General features: G+C 41.2%; 2 protein-coding genes across 4 annotated transcripts in view; one reads left to right on the forward strand and one right to left on the reverse strand.

The window, feature by feature from the left end:
• Positions 1–1542: 1542 nt before the first annotated feature.
• On the forward strand, positions 1543–11097 carry LOC101174730 (desmin). The gene is made up of 9 exons (XM_004066445.5): positions 1543–2206; positions 4638–4698; positions 5662–5757; positions 6445–6606; positions 6784–6909; positions 7003–7223; positions 7328–7371; positions 7563–7651; positions 10720–11097. The coding sequence occupies exons 1-9, from the start codon at positions 1632–1634 to the stop codon at positions 10756–10758; spliced, it is 1413 nt and encodes a 470-aa protein (XP_004066493.1). The 5' UTR covers positions 1543–1631; the 3' UTR covers positions 10759–11097.
• Positions 11098–11195: 98 nt separating this feature from the next.
• The window catches only part of LOC101160793 (transmembrane protein 198), a 31747-nt gene continuing 18483 nt past the window's right edge, over positions 11196–24459 (reverse strand). For all 3 annotated transcript variants that reach the window (XM_023962807.2, XM_004066471.5, XM_078933928.1), the window contains exons 2-5: positions 16464–16723; positions 15810–16391; positions 14911–15107; positions 11196–14823 (exon numbers count right to left, since the gene is read on the reverse strand). In XM_023962807.2, coding sequence (XP_023818575.1) covers positions 14671–14823; positions 14911–15107; positions 15810–16391; positions 16464–16620 — 1089 coding nt within the window. In that variant the 5' untranslated portion in view covers positions 16621–16723 and the 3' untranslated portion in view covers positions 11196–14670. The remainder of the gene's footprint in view (positions 14824–14910; positions 15108–15809; positions 16392–16463; positions 16724–24459) is intronic.

Here is a 24459-nt window from a genome sequence, read left to right on the forward strand (position 1 = left end):
CTAACCTGGCTAGTTGGGAGGGAGACTGTTACCCGGTAGTGGTTGGAACCCAGGGTTGTGCAAAGAAGTCTTCAGCCAGTGTGTTCATGTGTTTTGCTGTTTGTGTTGTGTTGTTCTGCAGCTGTGTGAGGGTTGTGGGGACACTTAACCCTCTTAGGTGGGGGCAGTGTAGCGACCTGGGGGTTAGCCCCACCTTCAGCCCCTAAGGCTCATGGGAAGTGGGGAGTTTTGGGGTGAAAACCTTGAGTGAGAGGGCTGGAAGCATAAGTGACGTCCATGCTGTTTGGGCTGTTTGTGTGTCCTTGAATAAACTGGCTTGATGATGAAAAGGAATCTTTGCTTCCCGGGCTGTTTCTTCCTGCCTGAGACTGTCCGGGGTCGTGCGGTGTATGGGGTACGGACAGCTCTCCTATGAACCCACTTCATTAGTAGCTTGGCTTTCGCTTCCCCACTAAAGTGACGTCTAGGCTGGGTCGTTACACATTGTTTCATGAGTATGACTTTAGCTGTAAATGCTGTAAAGGCTCACTTTCTTTCTGATAACATACATTTAATTTCGCTTTTTGTGAAAGGAAACCTTGCTTTGACCTCTATGTATTTGGCTAAAACCCTCATTTATAAATGTGCTAAAGACATAAAGTTCCTTTAGAACAATATATGGTTTTAATAGTTCACTATTAAAACATCTCTATAGTAAAAAAAAGAAAGGGACAAGGAATAGAACCACCACATGACATTTGTTTTGTCTTCTTTGATTTGTGTTTCCTTATTGAATCATCAAATATATAGTTTGATCACTAAGATTCAATGAATTCCACTATATCACGTTAGGATCTTGAAAAAAAAATCGTACTCATACTGTAACACCAGTATCAGTTAAGCAGCAAAAGCCATCAAAACATAAGAAAAGATTAAATCATCACTAATGTCATGGTTTGGGTTTCTTTTGTATTGTTTTTTCCTTTATATCTTGTTCTGTCATGTTTGAGTTCTGTTTCCTGTTTTATTTTGAAAGGTTTCCTGTTTTGTCATGTTTTTGAGTTTTACTTCCTTTGACCCAATCCGTCCTGATCATGTTCACCTGTGTCCTGTCTGCCCTGTCTGTATATAAGTCTTGTCTCTGCCTTCCTCTTGTGCTGGTCCATTAACGTCATTAATGTCTCTTCCATGTACGTCTTCTGCCCTGTTTTTCGTGCTATGCCACAGTAAGTTTTGTTACCCTGCTCTGCAGCGCTTTTTGTTAGTCATTAAACCCTTTGTCCTGGAACCGTGTGCTCCCGTCTCTGCATTCTGGGTCCTTCACGCTACCACAGCCCCCCCAACCTGACAACCAATATGTCATTGCAAAACTCATATGACCAACAAACAAATCTTTAAAGATCTTTTATAGACATATTTCCATGATTAATGATTTTTAAGAAAAAAAAAGAATAAAAAAAGTAAAACGTTTATTGAAACAGTGAGCACTGAAAAGGTAGAGAGAGAATTATGATCTGAAGAGAGGAGCTGCTCACAGAGGGGAGGGAGTAAGGAGTGAGGGATTTGGTCCCCACATATATCTGAGAGCAGGAGCTTCTTCTTCAGTGGCCCTCTCTCCTGCAGCTCACTTCAGGCGCTCAGCTCCGTCCAACATGACCTCCTACAGCTCCTCCGCACAAACAGCTTCCTCCTACCGCCGCACCTTTGGCCACGGCGCTTATGCCTCACCTTCCCTCAACCGTTCCTTCTTAGGTCACAGCGGAGGAGGTGGAGGTCACGTCAGCTCGAGGGTCTACGAGGTGACTCGAACCAGCTCTGCACCCGCCTACCGGGTGTCCTCCAGCTTCGTAAACAGGCCACTGGGGACCTCTAGGACCTCTGTTGGCCGCTCCTATGCTGGAATGGGTGAGACCCTGGACTTCAGCCTGGCGGATGCCTTGAACCAAGAGTTCTTGGCCACGCGCACCAACGAGAAGGCCGAGCTGCAGCATCTGAACGACCGCTTCGCCAGCTACATCGAAAAGGTCCGCTTTCTGGAGCAGCAGAACCAGGCCCTCTCTGTGGAGGTGGAGCGCCTGCGGGGCCGCGAGCCCACCCGCATCGCAGACCTTTACGAGGAGGAGATGAGGGAGCTGAGGAGGCAGGTAGAGATCCTGACTAATCAAAGGTCACGCGTGGAAGTGGAGCGAGACAACCTTGCTGAAGACCTAGACAAGCTTAAACTGAGGTGAGAAGGGGTGGCGGATAATAAACTGACCAAATAATTATCAATGAATATTTCTGTCATTTAATCTGTCAGTTTACTTTATATTTTGAAGATTTATTTCTTAAATAATAAAATGTACACAAATTAAAGTAAACCATAAAGGTTGGATAATGATATAAAACGTCAATATCATCTGCATAGAATTGTTTTATTTCCTTTTAATAAGATAAAATAAGTGTGGAGTTATTAAAACTTAGAAAGCCCATAATGGAGCCTTGTGGAACTCCAAATGAAATGAGCCCAATAAGTTTACTAGCATTATTAGGATCCTGCATGAAAGTAGGCATGGCAATAATTTTAACAATAATCGATTGTGTTTTTCTGCGCTTTTCCAGTCGCTTAAGGCCCTTACCATATGTATTCATTATTAATTCACACCTCAGTCATACTTGGTGATGGAAAGCTACTGCGATAGCCAGTGCCAGTACACGCCTACGGCCCCTCAGACCATCACCAGGACATTCATGCATTTTCACACACTAGTGGAGCCACACTGGAGGCAGGAAGGGTGAAGGGTCTTGCCCAAGAACACAACAGTTAGCTGGGGAGAGAGCAGCAATCAAACCGTCAACCCCTTGATCAATGGCTGTTCCACTTAACCACCTGAGCCACTGCCACCCCAAGAAGAAGACTAAATTCACAGGATGACAAGTCCCAGTCTGACATTCTGTTTTAGACAATCGGTTGAGTTCAGTCAGAGATAGGTGAGGGGATGTCGAAGGACATTCTGAGGTAGACTTAGGCCTTAGTCACAACTGTCCTTATTGGTGGACGTGTTCTTTTTGGGGTAAAAGTGGGCATTACCTGTACGGAACACCTAGGTGGGCTGCACAAAATGTTAAGATCAAAGAGCACGAGTGACAGGTTGTGGCAACAACCCTAACACGTAAGAGTTAGTGGAGGGTGATGTAAGTGAGACGACTGGCAACTCATATGGACTTGGGCACTGCACAACGAGCTTCTTAGTGCTGTTCAAGTCAAAAGTGCGCACTTCTTGTTTGCCAGTTGCGAGCTACGTACTTGTAGCCTAACAGTAAGAAAATGAGACAGTGTTATTTTTGTGGCCGTCCAAATGCCACTTAAGTATCAATAAGTAAGGGTGCAGTACTTGGTTTGCACCTTACTAATGACTTGAGTGTCATTACAACAATGGTACGTTCCATTTTCAAGACGTCCTTTGAGGTGGCACTACAAGATAAACCTGTGCTCACCGTAAAATACAGTCACTCCTCTCTATGACCCTCTACGGGCCTGGACAACCCAAAAACACACAGCACCTCTACAGGTCAACCCCTTTACGGGGTCAAGGTACCTTTAATTTGAGCACAAAGGAGGGGATGTTCGAACTTTAGCTTCAAAAAAAAGAAAAGTTGGTCCGGGAAGTTTATGAGGACTACAATGTTTTAATTGTAATCATTCATAAATACGTTTGTGTGTTGGTGATGCACATTCATTTAGTTGATTTTTTTCTAATTTTTGAAACCTTTATTACAAAATACTTTTTGGACACAAAGGCTAACTGTAAGGCAAGGAAAATACTGCACTGCAGCAAACACTCGACTCGTGCTGATTGAAAAAAAACAAGAAAATGCTGACTTTAAATGATGCTCTGACTTTGACGATAAAGGAGAGGCCGGATTAAAACAGTGCTGACATGAAGAGAGTAATTCAAGCATGTCAAGAGCTTAGTGGATGGAGTGGTAGTTAAGAGTAGGGGGAGGGTTTCTGCAGCGTTATGGGAGTGTTATCAGCTGTTTGTTACAGTAGCAGGAGACATTTTTTAAAAACTTATATCATTTTAACTAATAGGAATGAGATTAGAACATGAGGGACGAGAAAAATATCTTTTTAAAAGAGGCAAATTATGTTTGATTAAATCAGAAACAGCGGGTAGTTTGGTTCTCCATAAATAAGTCGAAATGCAGTTTCTAATGCAACTTTTTAAAACATAATCCCTGAAACTAGAGACTGCGTGTGTGTCGCTGTGTGACTGTGGCCGGAGTGTGAGCTCATCTCACACAGGTTTACACAAAACAGCTCTATAAAAGGAGAGGAAAGAGCTCTGTCGCCTGTGAAGGAACTCCGGTGATCTGTCCTTTCTCTTTCTGTCTCTGAGGTTTACGTTAGAAGTGCCAGTTTTAAAGAGCACCTCTGAAATCCAGCCCAACTCCTTAGCAAACTCACGAGGCAAAATCAAAGTCCTAGTTTGGGATTTTTTGGGTTTTATTGGTTTGATCTCGTTCCTTTAGATGGGTGATTTCTGATTTAAAGACTCTGGCGTGTCTTGAGGAAATTGTATTGAGCTCTGTTGTTAAATATTTTCCAAAGTAGTTTCTTTGACCGTCTTTTTACGGTCAAACATCTGACCGTTTTTTGTTTTACTGTTGTTCAGACTGCAGGAGGAGATCCTTCAGAAGGAGGACGCAGAAAACAACCTGGCTGCTTTCAGAGCGGTGGGTGATCATATAATGGATTCACGGAGTTAACTCTGCAAAACATCCTTTATTTCAGACAAAACAGGAAAAATAACATATTTTTGTTTAAATAACCCACTTCTCTTGGTTTTTCAGATTCTATGTGCAGCCAAATTTCTTTTTTCCTCAACAGTACCTAGTAAATCATAATTATGCATATATTTATACATATTTTCGTGTTGGAAATTCAGAAAATATGCTGTATTTTATGTAATGTGTCTCTGTCACCAAGGATCTATGAAGTGGTATTTCTGCCACCACATTGCAAACAAAAGTCACAGTTTTGAGATCAAAATTTCCCTAAATTGCAAACAAATGTTCAGTTTTAAAAACAAAGCTTTCAAAGTTGCAAAAAAAAAAACATGTAATGTTTTCTTTCAAAAGATTTTTCTTTGTTTTTGGTTCATCTTGCGTTTCGATCTGTCTTTGATGCTGCGTTCATAAGTTTCAGTTTAGTGAGACATATCTGCCATCAAACAGTCAAAACTGTGACCTTTGTTCACAATGTGTTGGCACATATTTCACTCCATAAGGATCCCCTAATTCTTTTGTTATTTTCATTAAAAACATTTTTTTTTTTTGATTCAACAAACTTTTTTGACTCAAAAATTGCATGGTACCTTTAGGGGAGGAGTAAGTAACAACACTAGTAAAAGGTTTTGCCACTTCCGCGATGTGTCTTCATGTTATAAACAGCCGCAAGCTGGATTTCTTTATAATCACTTGAAAGAAAACAAATGACAAAGCGGCCTTTTGCCCTTTGACTTAGGGCATAGACATAATTTGTTGTTGTGTCTTGTGTTGTAGAACGATTGTCTTGCTTAGAGGTCATGCATCTGAAGCAACAGATAGATCTAAGCATGACAATCGTTCATATTTAAACTTTTTAAATTGTATGACTTCCAAAAAAATTTTTTCATCTCTGACATCTCCATCTCACAGGACGTGGATGCCGCCACTTTAGCCCGCTTGGATCTGGAGAGACGGATTGAGACGCTGCAAGAAGAGATCGCCTTCCTAAAGAAAATCCATGAAGAGGTTTCTTGTCACATTTTTCTTCGTTGTCCTCTCGAACTGAACAATGAAAATGTCTTAATAGGCTGATCAAGACAGACTGTTTTAGCCTACGGTGTCACCTATGTGGGAATTGCGACAATCGGGAAGCTAAATGCGCATTCCTGAACACGTTTATGGTTCACATAGGAAAACCAGGGGGGGGGCTTCTTCTTTTTCTACTGTTTATTAGCGCCCAGTTAACTGTTTACTGCCACCTACAGTTGGAAAAGGCTTGGTGCAAAATGTCGAAGAGGTGCAAAAATTTCGTAGCTCTATGCCAATGTATGAAGGACTTTGTATTGTATAATTTCGTCGTCAATTTTCAAATGGTTGGCAAATGAAATAAATAGAATGTGAGATAGTGGATGTCATCCATACATCACTACCAAATCAGAGTCCCTAATTGGTCAAAGTTTATCTTCAACCAGGTTGACTGAATGTACCATTGGTTTAAATTCAATGACCATGCATTTTGTAACTAGTCCGAAAACTTGCACAGCAATGTGATAACGTAAAACTTTTGAATGCGGAGGCCTTAAAAGCGCGTTTACATAGACGTTCCATTGAAAGTGGTCACTTGAACACCCGTTTCAGAGGGTGGCGTGAACATAGCTTTAGACTAAAACCCCCCTAGATACCCCTGTCTAAAGAGCCACCTTTTCTCTGCAGGAGATCCGAGAGCTGCAGACCCAGATGCAGGAGACTCAGGTCCAAATCCAGATGGACATGTCCAAGCCGGACCTCACGGCGGCGCTGAGGGACATCAGGACGCAGTACGAAGGCATTGCCGCCAAGAACATCGCCGATGCTGAGGATTGGTACAAATCCAAGGTCAATGAAGAGACGTCCTCATCTGGTAGTGATGCTGTCACTGAGAACCCATCATAAAAACAGGGGTTCGCGGGGGCTTTAACCCTTTAACACCTAAATAGAATGCTGTCTTGGACGTACCATAACTTTTCAACCGATTCAATTGCAACCAACCATGGCTGAATTTTGACGTTACAGGTGTCTGACCTGAACCAGGCCGTGAGTAAAAACAACGAGGCCTTGAAGCAGGCCCGGCAGGAGACCATGGAGTTCAGGCACCAGATCCAGGCCTACACCTGCGAGATCGACTCCCTCAAAGGCACAGTGCGTCCGACTGTCGCAGCCTCTCACTCCAACCCTACCTCCCACAATGCGGCCTCTTTGAACTCAAAGCCTGCATGTCTCTGACAAACCCAGAATGAGTCCTTGATGCGCCAGATGAGGGAGCTGGAGGACCGGCACGGATGCGAGGCCGCCAGATTCCAGGATACCATAGCCAGGCTGGAGGCCGAGATCGCCAACATGAAGGACGAGATGGCACGTCACCTGCGAGAGTACCAAGACTTGCTCAACATTAAGATGGCGCTGGATGTGGAGATCGCCACCTACAGAAAGCTGCTGGAAGGCGAGGAGAGCAGGTGACGTTTCAACAAGCTCCATACCAGAATCAGACCTTTTGCAATCATATATTTCATTAAAGCTAAACCCAAGTGTGTTGACTGACACTGGTGTGTCTCTGCAGGATTACAATGCCAGTGCAGAGCTACTCCACTCTGACTTTCAGAGGTAGGAATTCAAATGCTGTAGCCTGAACACAACACCAGATGGCGTACTGTCTTCACCTATTAGAGGGCCTCAGTGCACAAGATGGTGCATCACATTAATTATGATGTCCGCAGGCATCTTTTTTGAATGTATTATGTTTCCAGAAACACTGATGACATTAATCTGGATTTTTGCTTGTTGTGTCGGGACAGAGACAAGCCCTGAGCACCAGCAGCGTTCCTCTGAAATGCATTCAAAGAAAACCGTTCTCATCAAGACCATCGAGACACGAGACGGGGAGGTAAAACAATAATTTGAGGCTCTGCTGCAAAAAGAACAAACGCAAACCTTTTAGCATAAACGGAAACTAATGCAAGTTTTTATAAACTTACAAAAATAAATGTCCTTTTTCTCAATTGTTAACTTACTATTGGATATAAATACTATCTGCACAAAACCCGACTTTTAGATCGATTTCAGAAGCTCAAATATTCATCATATTACTTGATGTTAGTAGTTAGCATCGGTTAGCATCCCCAAAGGGCCAATAATGACATATACAAAGAAAAATAAAAGTTCTACTATATAACAACTTATGATGTATGTAAACACGGATGATTAGGTTGATAACAGCATTTTTTGACTTATTGACAAAGAATAAAACAATGAATACCTTGAGGTTTTGTTTTCAGACTAGCTTCTATAACAAATAAAATCTAATCCCAAATGAAAATGAATACTTCTTGTCCTCGTAATTTAAATACAAGACTGTGTTGTTGTTGTTTATTCATTCATTTTCTAATCCGTTTTATCCCTTTCGGGGTCACGGGGCTGCCAGAGCCTATCACGGCCACTTGCAGGTAAAGGCAGGGGACACCCTGTACAGTCTGTCACACAATCATTCACCCTCAAACTCACACCTATGGACAATTTAGAGAAACCAATGAACCTATGAAGCATGTTTTAGGACGGTGGGAGGAAACCGGAGTCCCCGGAGAAAACCCATGCAACATGCAAACTCCACACAGAAAGGCCCCCCATTGATGTTCAGGTCCCCCAGCAGGGACTTAAACCAGGTGCTGTCTTGCTGTCAGGCAAGAGCGCTAACCACTGCACTGTGCAGCCTTTTTTGCAGACACTGATGAGCATTTTTCCAAACCTTTCTGCATAAAAAAACCCCCACCTTTTTTTTTACCCCATGCTGAGAGAAAAAAAGATTTTTGATTCATTAATAGACAAAGAATAAAATGATGCTTGATGTAACTTGTACAACCAAAAACGCCAGCTAAACCTAACCCACCTCAGTGCAAAACTGCTGTTTCTGCAATTTCTTGCCAAAACACATTGCAGGCGTCTCAGCTAGCAAAGCTGAGCTTGCAATACTTCCAAATAAAAAAAAATGTAAAAACGAAGTGTTCTAAAAACATTCCTTTCAGAATATGCTGTAAGCTTTAGGTTTATGATTTTTTGCACAAGGTATGATTTGACAAGAAGAAAATGTAGGTTTACAAGCTACATAATCTCAATAAAACAAGCTTACTACGGACTGTTAAACCACTAATAACAAAAAGAAAAGGTCTGATTTACGGGCCAATTAGAGAATGTAAAGTTAATTGGCAAATGTAGACAGAAATCTAGATAGTTTCTTTGGCACATCCCTGTTGTCCTCCTCCTTTTGCTTTTAAATGATCGTTTATCTACAGAGCAAAGGCGAAACTGGGTCAAAATCTGGACTAAAGTCAATAAAAGTTAATGAGTTTTTTTTTCCAAATTTCAAATGAAGCACTTCGAATTCAAAGTGATGGGATCCTTAAGCATGAAATCTGACCTCACGGACAAAAAAGGTTTTCAGAGGTCACCATTCTGCTTTGACTAATGTCTCGGCAGTTGGCACCAATTTGTGATACGAGAAGTGAGGCAGCATTATCTAAATTCAATTTGGTTTGAAGAAGTATTCAGTTAGTATACTCCCTACACTACACGTACATGGTACTGTACTATACTTATAGTATACCATAATTATACTGACTTATACTTAAAAAGATAATAAACTTTAAGTGCATTACTAAAGTCCTAATGTTACACAAATCTCTGATAAATTTGTAGGTAAAACTTGGAAGTTTCCAACAAATGTAACTTATTTTCTGGTCTATAAGTCGCTCCGGAATACAAGCCGCACTTTTAGGAGAAAAGTGCAAAACAATTCTGAACAAATCCATTAAGCCCAGAATAACGCTGCATTTACACTGAATGGGATTCATGCGTCAAATTAATGTTTTGGACGGTACTTCTTCTGCGTTGCTGTCAGTAACAACTGCTTAAACACCTACAGTGCCCTCTAGTGGATGTTAGTGGGAACCTAATATTTATATGAGCCTATTTATGTTTTAAAATAAATTGCAGATAAGTCGCTCCTGAGTTTAAATCGCACCCCTGGGAAAACTATGAAAAAAAACACAACTTGTACTTGCAATGATTCTGACTTGTTTGAAAAAATTTTTTGTTAATTCTTTATACAAATTCTGAGAAAATGTAAACATTTTTCAGAATATTTCTGAAAAAATCATTTTAGTAACAGCCCTCAGCGATCACAACTTGGAGTTCAAGACTTTTCCCAATTGATTAAATATCAAATTTTTTGTTTAGAAAACCCCTGGATACATTTCGAGTTAATTGATTAATTATTGCATCTATGCACAATTCAGTCCTGATGATAAGGGACAAACACCTCTTTAGGTTCAAATGATACTTTATGAGTTGGACCTTACAGAATTCTGAATGGCGAAAATAAATTCTGAATTAACAGGAGTTTAGCCCGTCCATGTCAACATGTGTTGACTGTGTGGGATTAAGTAGTTTCAGTTTTCTCAAGGTAACTCATAGTTCCCCCAACTTATTAATCGACAAAAAGAAAACATAGAAAATTAAAAGAAATTAAAAATGTTGACAGAAATATAAAACTAAAGTATTAAAAATTTTAAAAGGTTTTGTCAATTAGAATTTTATTGGTGTGAAATTTGACTGTGTAACCCTTGTGCTTTCCTAGGCACTTTAACGTTGGGAGTTGGGTCGTCTAGACCCACTAGACAGTGCTCTGAACCTTTTTTCTTCAATGATTTGTGATCTTCACTGGTGTTCATAGATTACATGAAATCTTTCCACCTTTATCCACCTTTGTCATGGTAGGAATAACACGTCAATGTAAATGTGGGGTCATCTAAGATAGCACAAGGGTTAACATAGTAGCAAAATTAAGAAACCTCTCCCTAGTGGTCATTCAAGGTACTACAAACATTATACTTTCCAACTGGCTTAAAACAGAAGGGAGTTAAGAAGTTTAACAGTCTTGTAATGCTTTTTGTGTTGCAGGTTGTGAGTGAGTCAACGCAGCGCCAACAGGACATGTGAGGGTTTGCAGAGATGAGGAGAGACATCGGTCCCTGACTCATCTGACCGTACAAAGACAAAGAAAAAAAAGAGATTTAGGCTTAACCTTTAACAGTTTTAAGATTACAATTATAAAGCTAATACCATTTAACTATTTGCAGACCTTATGTTTTTAAATTGAACTTTAAGGAAATAACTAAATCTGGCCTTTAATAGAACATCAGAAGGGTTTTGTTCCTATAAAGAATTTGAAAAGACAGATCAATGGAGATGGGCATGAAAGGAAATAAAGATACTGTCAAACTGTGTATTCAGGTGATATTAGTGAAGAAATAAAAGGTTGGAGCAATAATTAAAAAATGACCTTTCCTGGCTTTTAACACATTTTTGACTAACAAAAGTAAAGTCCTTTTTTTTGTATCGTGTGTTTTACATGAAACGAATAAATGACTCACCAATTGTGTTACAGCCTGCAGGAACACATGCTTTAATAGTCATGATTTAGTAAAAAAAAAAGACCTTACTGAGCTAATGTGATGGCACTGCACTCTCTTAAAACGGAAAAAATAAATAAATAAAAACAAAACATAGATACATACATTTTTATAAGAACAATTCTCATTTAAAGTAGTAATAAAATAGTGTAAATAAAGAAAACAAAGTGCTGTGTTTTTGTACAAGTTTCCCGTTGACGCAGTGACAGCGGTCGCTGCCGCATGGCGCACGTCTGGACGCAAGGACGAGAACCTTTTTGTGCGTCTGTGTCTCATTGCCAGCACACAAGCAAAGTATTCACATGTTCAACCTCGACAGAAAAAGTTTCTATGGTTTCAATGGTTCCACGTACACATTTTATTCAGACCGCGTGTCTTTTCCCACTGGCACCTCCACCTGGTCTCAGCTGTTTAAGATGCTTTAGAAGAGGCACCCTGAGAAATAGTCCACATAATGACTAATATTTCCTTTTTCATTCCTTCATTGGTCTAGCCCCTCCCACTGTGGCCCCACCTACATCAAATATGGGCAGTGTTGATGTGTTCTTTTTATGAAATTTAAATAAAGTTTTTGCAGTGAAAATCAAAACAGAGCAGTGTTAGTTAGCTTAGCATATCTTAGCTTAGGGTAACTAATATTGTGTCCAAATTCCCTCCCTACTTCCTAAAAACTAGAAACTATAGTGTGGGACTATCTAGTGCCCTGGATTTGTAAAGCAATTCGGACACCATGTTCACCTTTTTTTTTTATTGGCACATACGAAAACACTGATTTCACCAATGAGTTACATTGCTAGAGATGCTACACTAGCCTGTTACCATTCTCCAAGAGCCGGTTCCTGCCAGGGGCTGCGCAACACGATCGGAGTGCACTGTTAGCAGTTTGCCCCGGTCGACAGAATTTGGGGGGGCACCGTCCCTCTACAGACAGGGGAGAGGGCGCAGTTAGCACCTTACTCGGCCCTTGTGCGGTAAGGTCCCAGGGGCAGGCGCCGTAAAGCATGCAGCGGCTGGGGTTCACCAAGGCGGAGGCGGTCGCGAAGCGCCGCATCGGGGGTTATGTACCTTGCAGTCTTTGCTTACCGCGACTGAGAAAATCCTGGTTAGTTTTTGCTTCAAATCAACGGGTTTAATGCTACAGTTGACTTAAAGACTGACTAAAGTTGACTACAAGATCAGACTATACATTTACTGCAAGTAAGCTCACTCCTTTATTAGCTGACAGTAATAATTTCTTGTTGAAAAGTCACATTCTTGTTTTTCCAGCTCTGTTTGCAGTTTGCAGTGATCTGTACCTTTCCAATATGGCATTCAACTTTGGGTACGCAACAAGATAGCGTAGCGACTCCAGCCTATATAACTTGTCACAAAGTAAAAACCTATTATATATGTGCATTTAAAAAAAAGACATTGTATCCCTGTGTTCTGATGATGACAATGTTTATGGTTTTAAAAAAAAATTTAAATACTTTCTTTCCACCAAAATTGTCCATAGTTACCCATTGGTCTTTTGCAGAGAATTCTGAGAAGTTTCTTGGGCACTCAATTTTGGAATCGGACAGTTTTACAAGATTGCCAAAACTCTATATAGTTCACTATTGTAGTGAGTAGTGAAGGAATTCGGACCCAACCTAGCTTTCGCTCTAAAAAGGATGCTAATTAGCCTAGCTTAAGAATTTAGGCATCAATCTAATTTTTAGTCTGTTATGGTGGCTGGAATTTTACTTTGACCTTTTGGAATTTCTGAAGAAGCCTGTTTGCTCTGCTGTCATTAAAATCCAAATGATCAGAGTTACGGAACATTTGAACATGCAAAAATCTTTTCCCGCTCATCTTGGGTCAAACCAGACACAGGTGCCAGTGTAAATACAGCTCCTTTTTTACTCGGCATTTTAGAACACATAAAATAGAGTAAACACTCCCCTTGTTTCAAAACTGTGGCAACTCCCACCCCTACATGAAAAAAGACCCACAAAAATCTCAGGTGGGGGGAAATCTACCACTAATCCCCCTTGTGTATTCACTGTTAAGCAGTCTTAGGGGGGCTAAGGCACCCCTTTTAAAAATATTGGTGGAGCAGTTTGACGCTTGAAGTAGAGTATTATCCAGCACCAAGAATGAAAATTCCCCCTTTTTATAAAAAACAATTGTTATTTCCAAGAGGTCCTGTGTAGTTCAGATGGCACAAAAGCAAAAAGTTGGATTCTGGTTTGCATTTCCCTCCCTTACAGGAGGAGCTCTCTAAGGACCCTCTAGTCTTAGAGGTCAAAACTGTAGTTGCATGTACAGCTTAGTTGTAGAAACAGCACATTAAGTGAGTTATGGGTCTAAAGGCCATGTCACACAGCCACTTTGAAAATTATGCACATTTTTCAGGTATGAAATTTCGGTCTTTCGTGATACATGCGTGTTATACTTAATTCATAAATGTTTGTGGAGTTCGTAGATGTGCGCAGATGTCCATCGAGAGTGTTGTCCAACGGATCTTTACATGAATTTGTTTTGGAGAGAGTAAAATTTTTGATTGGTTGAGAATTAGGCAGTTTACACATATTTTACCTAAGTTTACACGCAATTATAACGTAAATCTTATGCAATTGTGCGTGATTTCCACGACCGTGCAACATATGTCTAACAGACTTTTCATGCATGTACCACCGATAAATAACTTTTATATCGCGTGTACAGGAGGCATAACATGTTAAGATGACATAATTGATGCATGAATCACTAATAAATTGAATATAAACAGTACAATAATTACACATGGTTGATGTTCTATGTTGATAAACGTGTTCTTTGCATGGTTTACTTATACTTTTTCCATGATTTTAATGTTGTATATTCATGAAACATCTTTGAAAATTTCACATAAAGACCCACAACTTTCCTCACTTTTACAGAGTATATTTATGTATGACCAATTTTAATTGCAAAATGCGCAAAATGGACGTAGTGGCTGTGTGACACTGCCTTTACAAGACAGTATTAGGACCTGCGGTGTTTCAGATGACACCTTATCCCTGATTTAGTTTTCTTGAGACGAAGACGTACAGTTCTGGGGTGGGTTCTGCAGGCTGCTTGGGATCACGTGAACCCATAAGATTGCATCTGCAATGTGTGTTTGTGTCAAGTGTGGACATGCATCTCAATTTCTGTTTAAAAAAACAAAAACAAAAGGTTAATCTAAATTTTGCATCACGATTCAACAGGCAGCCATAAGAAGAGTTGAGTTTTGGATTCCACTAGTTAAGGAATAACGGGTGTGAGATGCTAAATTTAAGGTAGATGAGCCCTAAATGTTAGAGTTATCTAAACCCGGAGTGTCTTTGCACACGTCTTTTCCTTTCACCCTAAAGCTTGATCGGAGTGATTACCCTCAGGTTGGGTTTTGACAAGAGAGTCTATTGTCTGGTTTTGTGGCAAGTTCAAGGAAAGGTCAGTGCCGCAAAGGAGGTCCCACTGCTCCAGTGAGAGGAGTTGTGGAGCCACAGTCGTATCCCATCTCCACAACAGAGTGTGAGCCTGCAACCGGTCGGCCCGGAAAAGGCTGGCCCTGGACTTGCCGGTCTCGGAAACTCTGGATGTAGCTCTAAAAAACAATCAGGGATTAATTAGCAAAACAAAAAGGTGTCCTGGTGGAGGCTGCAAAACAAGTTCTACTCCTAAAGTTTCTCACCGGCGAAAGGACATCTGTGTCATAGCGACGAATGGGGTTAGGTTTCCGACGGTAGACCGGCTCTGCGTTGACTTGCTTTGCCTGTTGAGGATGACTGGCGGAAGAGCCATGCTTCTTCTTCTTCTTGTTACGGTAGCGGTCGTCCCGCTGACGAATCCGCATTACCTGCATCCTGCGTTGTTGACGACTGATAATTACTGTGAAGGAAAGATGGAGGTTAATAAAGTTACTTATAGTTAACTAGTTCTTTTCAAAAACACAATTGTTCAAAATGATCCACAAAAACGCCTGGAACACCTTTTCAAGATAATTCAATAAAACTAGAACTAAATATTTGTAGACATGATATGCCCATGATTTTTAGGGCACCTGGATAGGTCAGTTGTTAAGTGCAGAACTGGCACATGAGAAACCAGGGTTTGATACCAGGGAGAGCGATGAGCTTGGGCAAGACCTTTGCTTTACTTTACTGTCTAACTATGTATCCTAACTATGGGCCCAAGTCTGGTTTGCTGTTGAGTGTAAAGTTCAAGTCAAAGGCAATGGTTCTCCACCAGATGTAGGTGTAAAGTTCCCACCTCAGGTGGAGGAGTTTACGGACTTTGGGTTCTTGTTCTCAAATGAAGGACGGATGAAGCGTGAGATCAACAGGCGGATAGGTGCTTGAGTAATGCGGTCACTGTATCAATCCATTGTAGACAAGAAGAAGCTGACTCAAAATGCAAATCTCTCCATTTATGGATCTATTTATCAAAGCATGTTCCCACCCTCACCTATGGTCATTAGCCTTGAATCATGACTGAAAAAATAAGATCTTGCTGCTCTTAGACCTCATTTTGTTTGATCACAGGTAAAAACCAAACACAAACCCAAAAATAGAGCCAAATTGGTTCGCTTACCCTTAGTGTGGGAGTACCCCTCAGCAGTCACTTTCCACTGAATGATGACACCCAGCAGGGTGAGGGCTGGCCACACCCCCAGCACCACCCATGTCATCCAGCACACAGGCTTAGCAGACTCTGCTTTAATCCGCTCGTACATGTAGAGCACGAGGGCAAAGAGCTCTACAAAGTAGTCCAAAGCCACCGTGATGACTGCTGCACCGAACACCGCTGTCGACACAGTGGTGAAAAGGCGCTGCCACTGCAGGGTCAACACGGCAAACAGCATGCCCAGGCCAAGCAGCACGCCAAGGGGCACCCAGACGGAGCGCGGCGGGCTGTCGGAGAGCTCTTCCATGCCTACCAGGGTCGCCACGGCCACCAGCAGTCCCAGCAAGAGGCCCACCATGAACAGACCCACGCTGCGGACCAGCATGGTGACCAAGCCGCAGAGCGTCCCGATACCGAGGCCAATGCCCACGGAGGCCTCCACGCTCAGCTGGGTGTCCAGCACGCGCTCCTTGTAGCACAGCATGAAGATGACGACGGAGCCGAACATGAGCCCCGTGAGGAACATCACTGCTTTGAAGCAGCGATAACCTGCAAAGGCGCAAGGAAGCATAACTCATTACGCTTGAAGGTTTACAAACGGCCAGATGTTCCAAAACTCACCGAAGAAGCAGTAAATGATGCCAAAGAGGCAGCACATGGAGCACACCACGGAGGGAACCACCTTGTAGTGTCCCGCTGACCTCTCACAACCGTCCAGACGCTCGGGGCTCGGTTCCTGTTCAGGCTGGAGCAACAGCGTCTCCAGGGTGGTCTCCATCACAAACAGAGAGGTGGACGCGGAGATAAGGGGGGAGAAATGACTAGGTGGGAGGCAATCCACACAGGGGGCTACGGAGCGCTGCCAAGGCTTGAAGTTTTACCTGTGGAGAAGAGAAAATTGAGAATAAATTGAGGTCAAATTCAAACTATTGTTCATTTGAGTCAACTGGATCAGGATCAGGACCAGGTTGTAACAACAGAATCTCATTTTCCGTCTTAAATGATGACTACCTTCCTCATCAGTAATGAACAGCAACCGCATATGTGCAAACACCTCACTGAGCACAACCAGTTAGGTTTCTTGGGTAAAGGAGTCAAACAATTCAACACATCAAAGCACAGTTAGTAAGGAGGCCAGAATTAGACACTACAACTGATGTAAAATGATCTGTTACGTTCAAACCAGTGTGTTACCACCTTCATCTAGAGACAAGCTTGATCCTTGTTTTACTGAAGTTCATGCAAGAGAACATCTTCTAGTATACATATGTGGATCGAAGGATCAAGAAGAGGATTCCAAGTGCGTACTTTTCCTGTTGGTGTCAATGTCAGGGATCGCGTTTCTCGTGTCGAACACAAGTTTGGAGATGTTTTGAAGATCACTCCATCTGTGATTCTGAGCAAGAAAGACCTTCCAGCGAGTCGTACCTTCAACGTCGGCTTTTACACTTTTACACCTACATGTCTTTATCTGCTGTGTCAGCAATCAGGTCGACTCAAAACTTTCAGAGCCGTCACGTTTATATGAGATGGATCAATGCTTTGGAGAGATACAATGAAGGAAAATGGTTTTTGTCTCTCTGAATTCACAGCATTGCTTTGTAACTAAATGTAAAACAGGAATTGATCATGTCATTTAAACTCTCTTAAATGGAGGAAATGAAATAGATGGGCAACTCCAAGGCTTGAGGGCCACATTCATGCATGTTTTCCAACATACCCTGTTCTGGCATGTTCTAAATGGCTGGACACACCTGAACCATGTAATCAGTCATGAGTAGGGCTTGGATTTCTGGAAATCATGCAGGCACATGGGCCCTCGAGGCCTGGAGTTGCCCGGTCCTGGTCTACAGCTTGCAATGAACTACCGATCTGACCAGGGTGTACCCCGCCTTCGCCTGAAAGTAGCTGGCAAGGCTCCAGTGACCCCATGACCCCAAACGGGACAATAGAAAAAGGATGGATGGATGGAGACAGTGAACCTCTCTGTAAAACGCTGACGAGCAACGTGAACTAGCGCTCAAATGCCCAAACCTCCTTCAGCAAGTGCAGAGCAGTGCGTCGATTTCTAAGTAAGGTGTTTATGGTCATTTCCAACAGGAGCCAAAAACTTTGAAGACATGAGCACACTTTAAGTAAGAACTGGGCTGTACTAACATGGGCTCCTAGCCTACAAGCTGGCATCCAATAACCTGACTTTGTAATTCCCCAAAGGATCGAGAAATCTTTGAGAAACCATTGTGACCAAGATCCGCTTCCAAAAAAAGTCACTGCATCCCTAAAGCAGCCTTATATTTTGCACACATAAACAAGAACACGCCGTTTTGCATCCCTGATGACAAAATACAGCAAATAAAAACAGAGGGGGGTGGTAACATAAGAGCCTCTCGCCCTCGCTGTGGGCGACCAAGGGGAAGTAAGGAGATTACACCTCATTCAGAACACCCCGAATAATTGTTGACATATATTTTTAGCCAAATTTGTCTGATCCTTGAGAATGGACTCTAATTCTGTGATATCCTAAGGCAGCACTCTCTGCTTAGCTTTCACACCACGCTCTTCTTTGCTTGAAGCTTTATCTGTATTCAAGCCAGAGCTTTGGTCCCAGAAAGGAAATCAACACCCCGGTGTTGACTTTGTTTTCACCTTTGTCGTACTTTGTGTTTACACATGTCAGCTACCTGCCTCGTCTCCAACCAGCCTGCTTTTTCAAGTCTATCTGCCAATCCTCTTCTTGGACAACCCTGACCTGTCAACAACCTCTACCTGCCAAACTGTAACTCTTTGATAAATAACGCTGCCTAGCAAAATGTACAAAGTTCAGCAAGTCTTTGAAACTGTTTCTTTCTCATCTTGGCCAAACTTCTCCACATCAGGGGAAGTTAACCGAAAAGGTTTGTGAGTTAGAGATGTTTATGGAACTCCCCCAAGAGTCTCTTCATTGTTATTTCCTTTTATTCTTCCTTTGTTTCTTGTCTACCTTTGTCCTGTGACTCGTTCCTCATCTTGTCTTCATTGCTCACTTGAATTGGATGCCATGTATATTTTTTCCTCAGTCTCTCATTTCTTTAAATATGTCTTCCTAGGATGTCGGGAAAGGACGGACGTACTTCTTTACCCCATAATAGGCCTATTTTAAGCATTTCTTAAACCTTTCAGAGTAAACTATATCCATATAAATGACCATAGATTACCTTTAGCAGACTAAAGAACACATTTTTTTAATGAAAAACGAGTTATTTTTGCAGTTCATATAACTAAATAATATACATAAATAATATATATAATAGAACCAAAGTGCTTGTTTTAGGACAAAAAACACAATGCTTGCCATTTCTGTCTTGCAGTAGATCATAACAGACACATGTCTACTTGCTACATCTGCTGAGATCCTCTTTACAATTGCATTACAATTGCATTAAACCCATGTTCTTTTGTTTGTCATCCTGAGAGGGAAGTCGCTGTGAGTGCACTCACTGCCCCACAGTGAAAAATTTAAAAGCAACCAAGATGACTAAGAAATGTTATAAAGTAATTCCTTAGCAAACAAATAAGGACCAGCTTATGGTCAAATACAGTGGGGCAAAAAGGTATTTAGTCAGCCACCAATTCTGCAAGTTCTTCCACGTAAATTCAATTTAATTCAATTTTATATATGTAGATCAAAATCACAACAGTCATCTCAATGGGCTTCGTCGCAGTAATTGTAAACATAAAATCAAAAGGATCATGAATACAAAGAATTCAATAGGGAAATTCTGAACTGAAATAACTAAACAGACTAAACTAAACTGGACATCCCTGCCCTTTGACCCTCCTTCGCGGTATGGAAAAAACTCCCAAAAAAAAAACAAAGATGAGAAAAAAGATGAGAGAACTGTAATCTTCATCATAGGTATACCTCCAACTATGAGCGAGACAAGGTGGGGCTCATTACATTGGATGTGACGGTAGATCACAGGCCATTACAGAAGAATAAACAAAAAAATAATCACCACCCTCACCGTGTAATATGTCACTTGGTTGACAAGTCGAACGGCCAATCGGACTTCCTCTAAAACATATGTCGCTGTGTTAAACTACACTAAGTGCATTTTCTTTATTCTTTCTTTATTCTGCCGGCGTGCAATGGGATTTTCATGATTTTTTCCCCTCATTTTGTCTCTAATAGTTGAGGTATATGATATATTATATCATTATATCATTAAGATATAATGACAGACCTCTCCCATCTTTTTCTGTGGGAGAACTTGCACAGTTGGTGGCTGACTAAATACGTTTTTACCCCACTTTAAACCCTTCCCATTTATAACAAATACTTTTTTGTGTTCAAAGTGTTTTTGAGACATGTGTGCTTTAAATCCAAGCAAAAGTAGATAAAGATGATGGTGAAGCGCAAATAAATAAAAAGTAAAGCCCTCAAAAGTTAAAACAAGGAAATCACAGATGACATTTTCATCCCAAAGTGTCATAGAATAATCGCTCTTTGGCGAGGGATTAGGATGTCGCTGCAGACTGACCTCACAGCCTGTGTGTATGCGTATGTGTGTGTACGTGTGTGTGTGTTTGCATTAAGCCTTTCTGTACAGCAGATGAAAAAGTACAGGTTTTGTGTTCGCAGACGGATCATCCTGTGGAAAATAAATTACAGGAACTTCCTCGTCTGCTGCTACTGCAGGAATCGACATGCAACAATGCTTTGCTCACTGCCCTGCATCCAGTCTGTTGCCATGACGATGAAAAGATGCTGACAGACAGCCGGCGGTCGTGTTCAGTTGGAAGCCAGGTCGAATGATAGGGTGGCTGAAACTCCCCATGGCAACAGGGTGGGAGCCAATCAATGAGCAAGTCTGGATGCTGTGGGTGTGTTCATGTACGTCACAGTGTGCGTGTGTGTGTTTGTGTGTACATGTTCTTGTTTTTGTTATGAAGTTTGGACTTCATAGTAGTTGTTTAAAACAAACTACATTTGAGGACTTTGCAATCTAAGGACAATATTTATATAGTGCAACATGAATCTATATGTATGTAATAATCCGTGACTATTAAACAGATAGAATTGTATTGTTTCAAATTTTTTATTTTGAAAAGTGCCAGAAGGAAAAATGAGGAAATATAAAGCAGGCTTCATCCCATATTTTGGCACAATTTGTTATTTTGAAAAAATCTCAAATAAATTTGGTCTAACCATTCTTTTTTGAAGGAATTGTTTAATCCAGTAATCTTCCTCTAAACCAATTCACTTCAGCATTTGCACACATGAGAATGATACATAAAGGATGATGGTAAAAGTCACATCTCTGACCTCACTTCCTGTGGCTCTGGAAGCCACAGGGACGCTCTCCTTTTAAAGAAAAGTTTTGAAAAATTAAATGTACTTCAAAATTAATAGTATTTGAATTTTTCTAGGATTTGAAAACTGCAGTTTTAATCTTTTTCAAACACACTTTCTTCGTCTGACCCCATTCAACTAGTCTGCATCAAATGAGGTTTTTCCATAAATATTAATAAACTCTATTAATAAACACAGTTGAGCGTGAATTTATGCAACATCACTGCTCTGGTAAGAAAAGTCACAAGTAGGTCACAGGTTGATGCTTCTGCGTGAAATAAAAGTATGTCCATTGTCAATTTCACAAACACACTTTGGGTTCACGCCGTCTGAGTGTGATACACTTTGCTGGTGGTTTACTGACAAACACTATAGAAAACACCAGAGATTTCACCAGCGACTGTTAAACATCGTACACTCTTTGACCGTTTATGCATTCAACATAAATCAGCCTATTCTGTTTCGGAGAAATTTATGTTGAAATCAAATGATGAAGAACATAGAATCAAAGACTCAGATCAATTTTATTTTTTTCTTACCTAATAAACTTTGTGTTTTTTTAGTTTGAGAGGCTGTAGCTAAACAACGGAGGATGAAAATTTTTACGAAAAATTATGATTTGCTAAAGTTGGACTGAAGTATACTCAGCAAATCATGTGTTCACACCTTAAAATCATGGACAAAAAATATTTTTACTGTTTTATCTGCAGTATAAAGCACACCTAAAAGCCTTGAATTAAAAATATATACATGGATACATGGCAGTGCACCTTATATATGAATTATTTTTGGTTGAGTTTACTGATGTCACAGCGATGCTGAGAGGTACACGGCACTCTGTCAAAATGTCAGTCTTGTTTTATTGCAAATAAGTTTGGGTGTTAATATGAGTAGGCTAAAGCAGCTACCATGTATAGTGTCTGGCTGTGTTTTTTGTACACATTAATAACATGGTTCGAAGTCAGCGTAGTCACAGTAACGTTTGTTTTATCTGTATCAGTCTGTTTTTTTATGTGTTGTCAACAAAGTTGTAAATTACAGGAAATCTGACCATGCTATTGTGGCTAAGACTTCAGACGTGTAGCTGTTTTTTCTACATGGTACTAAGGTTGCGAATTACAGGTATTGTAAACATGCTAATGTGCCTAACGTATAGCGTGTCGACTTTTGTGTGTTTTTTTACGTGTTACTAACAAGGTTGTGAGTTAAGTAACATTTGTTTTAGCTGTATTAAGGCCCGTACACACCGGGACGAATATTCGCCAGCCGTAATTCGCCAGCGTTTTTTGCCACGTTTTTTGTGTTCACACCCAGGCGATTTTCGCTGACGATGAGTAGAGTGAACATGCAATTTCATTCCCTGACATTAGATGGCGCTTAATGTAAAACAGAAATACTCCTGTACACAAGGTGGCGCTTCGCAACTTTACGCTTCTTAAAGTCGCTTTTCACTCAGAAGAAGAGAGCATGTATTTACGCGCTTGTCAGAATCAAACAAAGAAAACATGAATATTTCCAGCACCAGTAGCTCTAGCTCCAGTTCCAGCGATGAAGAAATTATTGTTCTGTTGAATGATGAAAGACGCCGGAAAAGACAGCGATTTTGGGTACATCCCATAGTTACAAGAAGAGAAGAACATGGGGAGTTTTATTGACTGGTACAAGAGCTGAAAATGTATCATGAGCGTTTTTGGGGATATTTAGAATGTCCGTCATTATTTCTTCGCAGCAGTGTAGATGCTACTTGGCGTATATCTTCTTCGCTGTTACGTATATGTGCTCAGCAAGACAGTTTTGTGTTTGAGCGCCCCCAAGTTGTGTTTTACTGTAACTTCAGAAGCTCCAGACATGTGTGCAAAAGCGCCATTCTCATTGGTCGTATAGTTTTTGACGCGGCGCGTCAAACCAAAAAAACGAACCCGAGGCGTTTTTTTAAAAATGACGCTTTTACGAGTGGCGTTTTTCGCGTCGGTGTGCACACTCACGTTGGTGCCCTTTGTTTAGTCACGAGGCTTTAAACGTCGGCGAATATCGCGCGCGAAATTCGTCCCGGTTAAGTCCTCTTTTTTTTACGTGTTGCAAATATGGTTGGGGGTTACAGGTATTGTAAACACGCTAATGTGGCTAACATGTAGTGGATTCGGATTGTGTTTTTCCTACATAGTACTAACAAGGTTGGGAGTTACCATAGTCACAATAACCTTTGTTTTACAGGTATCAGTCTATTTTTCTTAAGTGTTGCAAACAACTTTGGGAGTTACATATATTGTGAATACGCTAATGTGGCTAGAAAACTAATGTTTAGCGTGTTACAAACAAGTTCTACAGTTGAAGTCTAACTAATCTCTCACTCCTTTGTCTCGCTTAATGCACCTTATAGTTTGGTGAGCTTTATGACATAATTTCGAAAATAGACCATTCATTGACGGTGCGCCCAATTGTCCGGAAGATTAAATTGGACAAAAAATAATTATCTTGAAGAAGAGGATTGAAATTTTCTTTCGTCTTTGCATTAATCATTTGTTGCGTCATCCTCGTTTCCTTAAACAGTGAGGAGTTCAGGTTTTTCACCTTAGTGAGCTGTGAGTGTAAAGGCCCGTACACACCGGGACGAATATTCGCCAGGCCTTATTCGCCAGCGTTTTTTGCCACGTTTTTTGTGTTCACACCCAGGCGATTTTCGCTGACGATGAGTAGAGTGAACATGCAATTTCATTCCCTGACATTAGATGGCGCTTAATGTAAAACAGAAATACTCCTGTACACAAGGTGGCGCTGCGCAACTTTACGCTTCTTAAAGTCGCTTTTCACTCAGAAGAAGAGAGCAAGTATTTACACGCTTGTCAGAATCAAACAAAGAAAACATGAATATTTCAAGCACCAGTAGCTCCAACTGGTGCTTGGTTCGGGGATATTTTAGAATGTCCGTCATTATTGCTTCGCGGCTGTGTAGACGCTACTTGGCGTCTATCTTCTTCGCTGGTATGTGTGCTCAGCAAGGCAGTTTTGTGTTTGAGCGCCCCCAAGTTGTGTTTTACTGTAACTTCAGAAGCTCCAGACACGTGAGCAAAAGCGCCATTCTCATTGGTCGAGTAGATTTCGACGCAACGCGTCGAAAAAAAAAAAACGAACCCGAGGCGTTTGTTTTTTTTGACGCTTTAACGAGTGGCGTTTTTTCGCGTCGGTGTGCACACTCTCATTGGTGCCCTTTGTTTAGTCACGAGGCGTTAAACGTCGGCGAAAATCGCCGGCGAAATTCGTCCCGGTGTGAACAGGCCTTAACCC

Source organism: Oryzias latipes, chromosome 2 (genome assembly GCF_053564925.1).
Source record: "Oryzias latipes strain Hd-rR chromosome 2, Olatipes_Hd-rR_3.1".
In the NCBI taxonomy this organism is placed as follows: Eukaryota; Metazoa; Chordata; class Actinopteri; order Beloniformes; family Adrianichthyidae; genus Oryzias; species Oryzias latipes.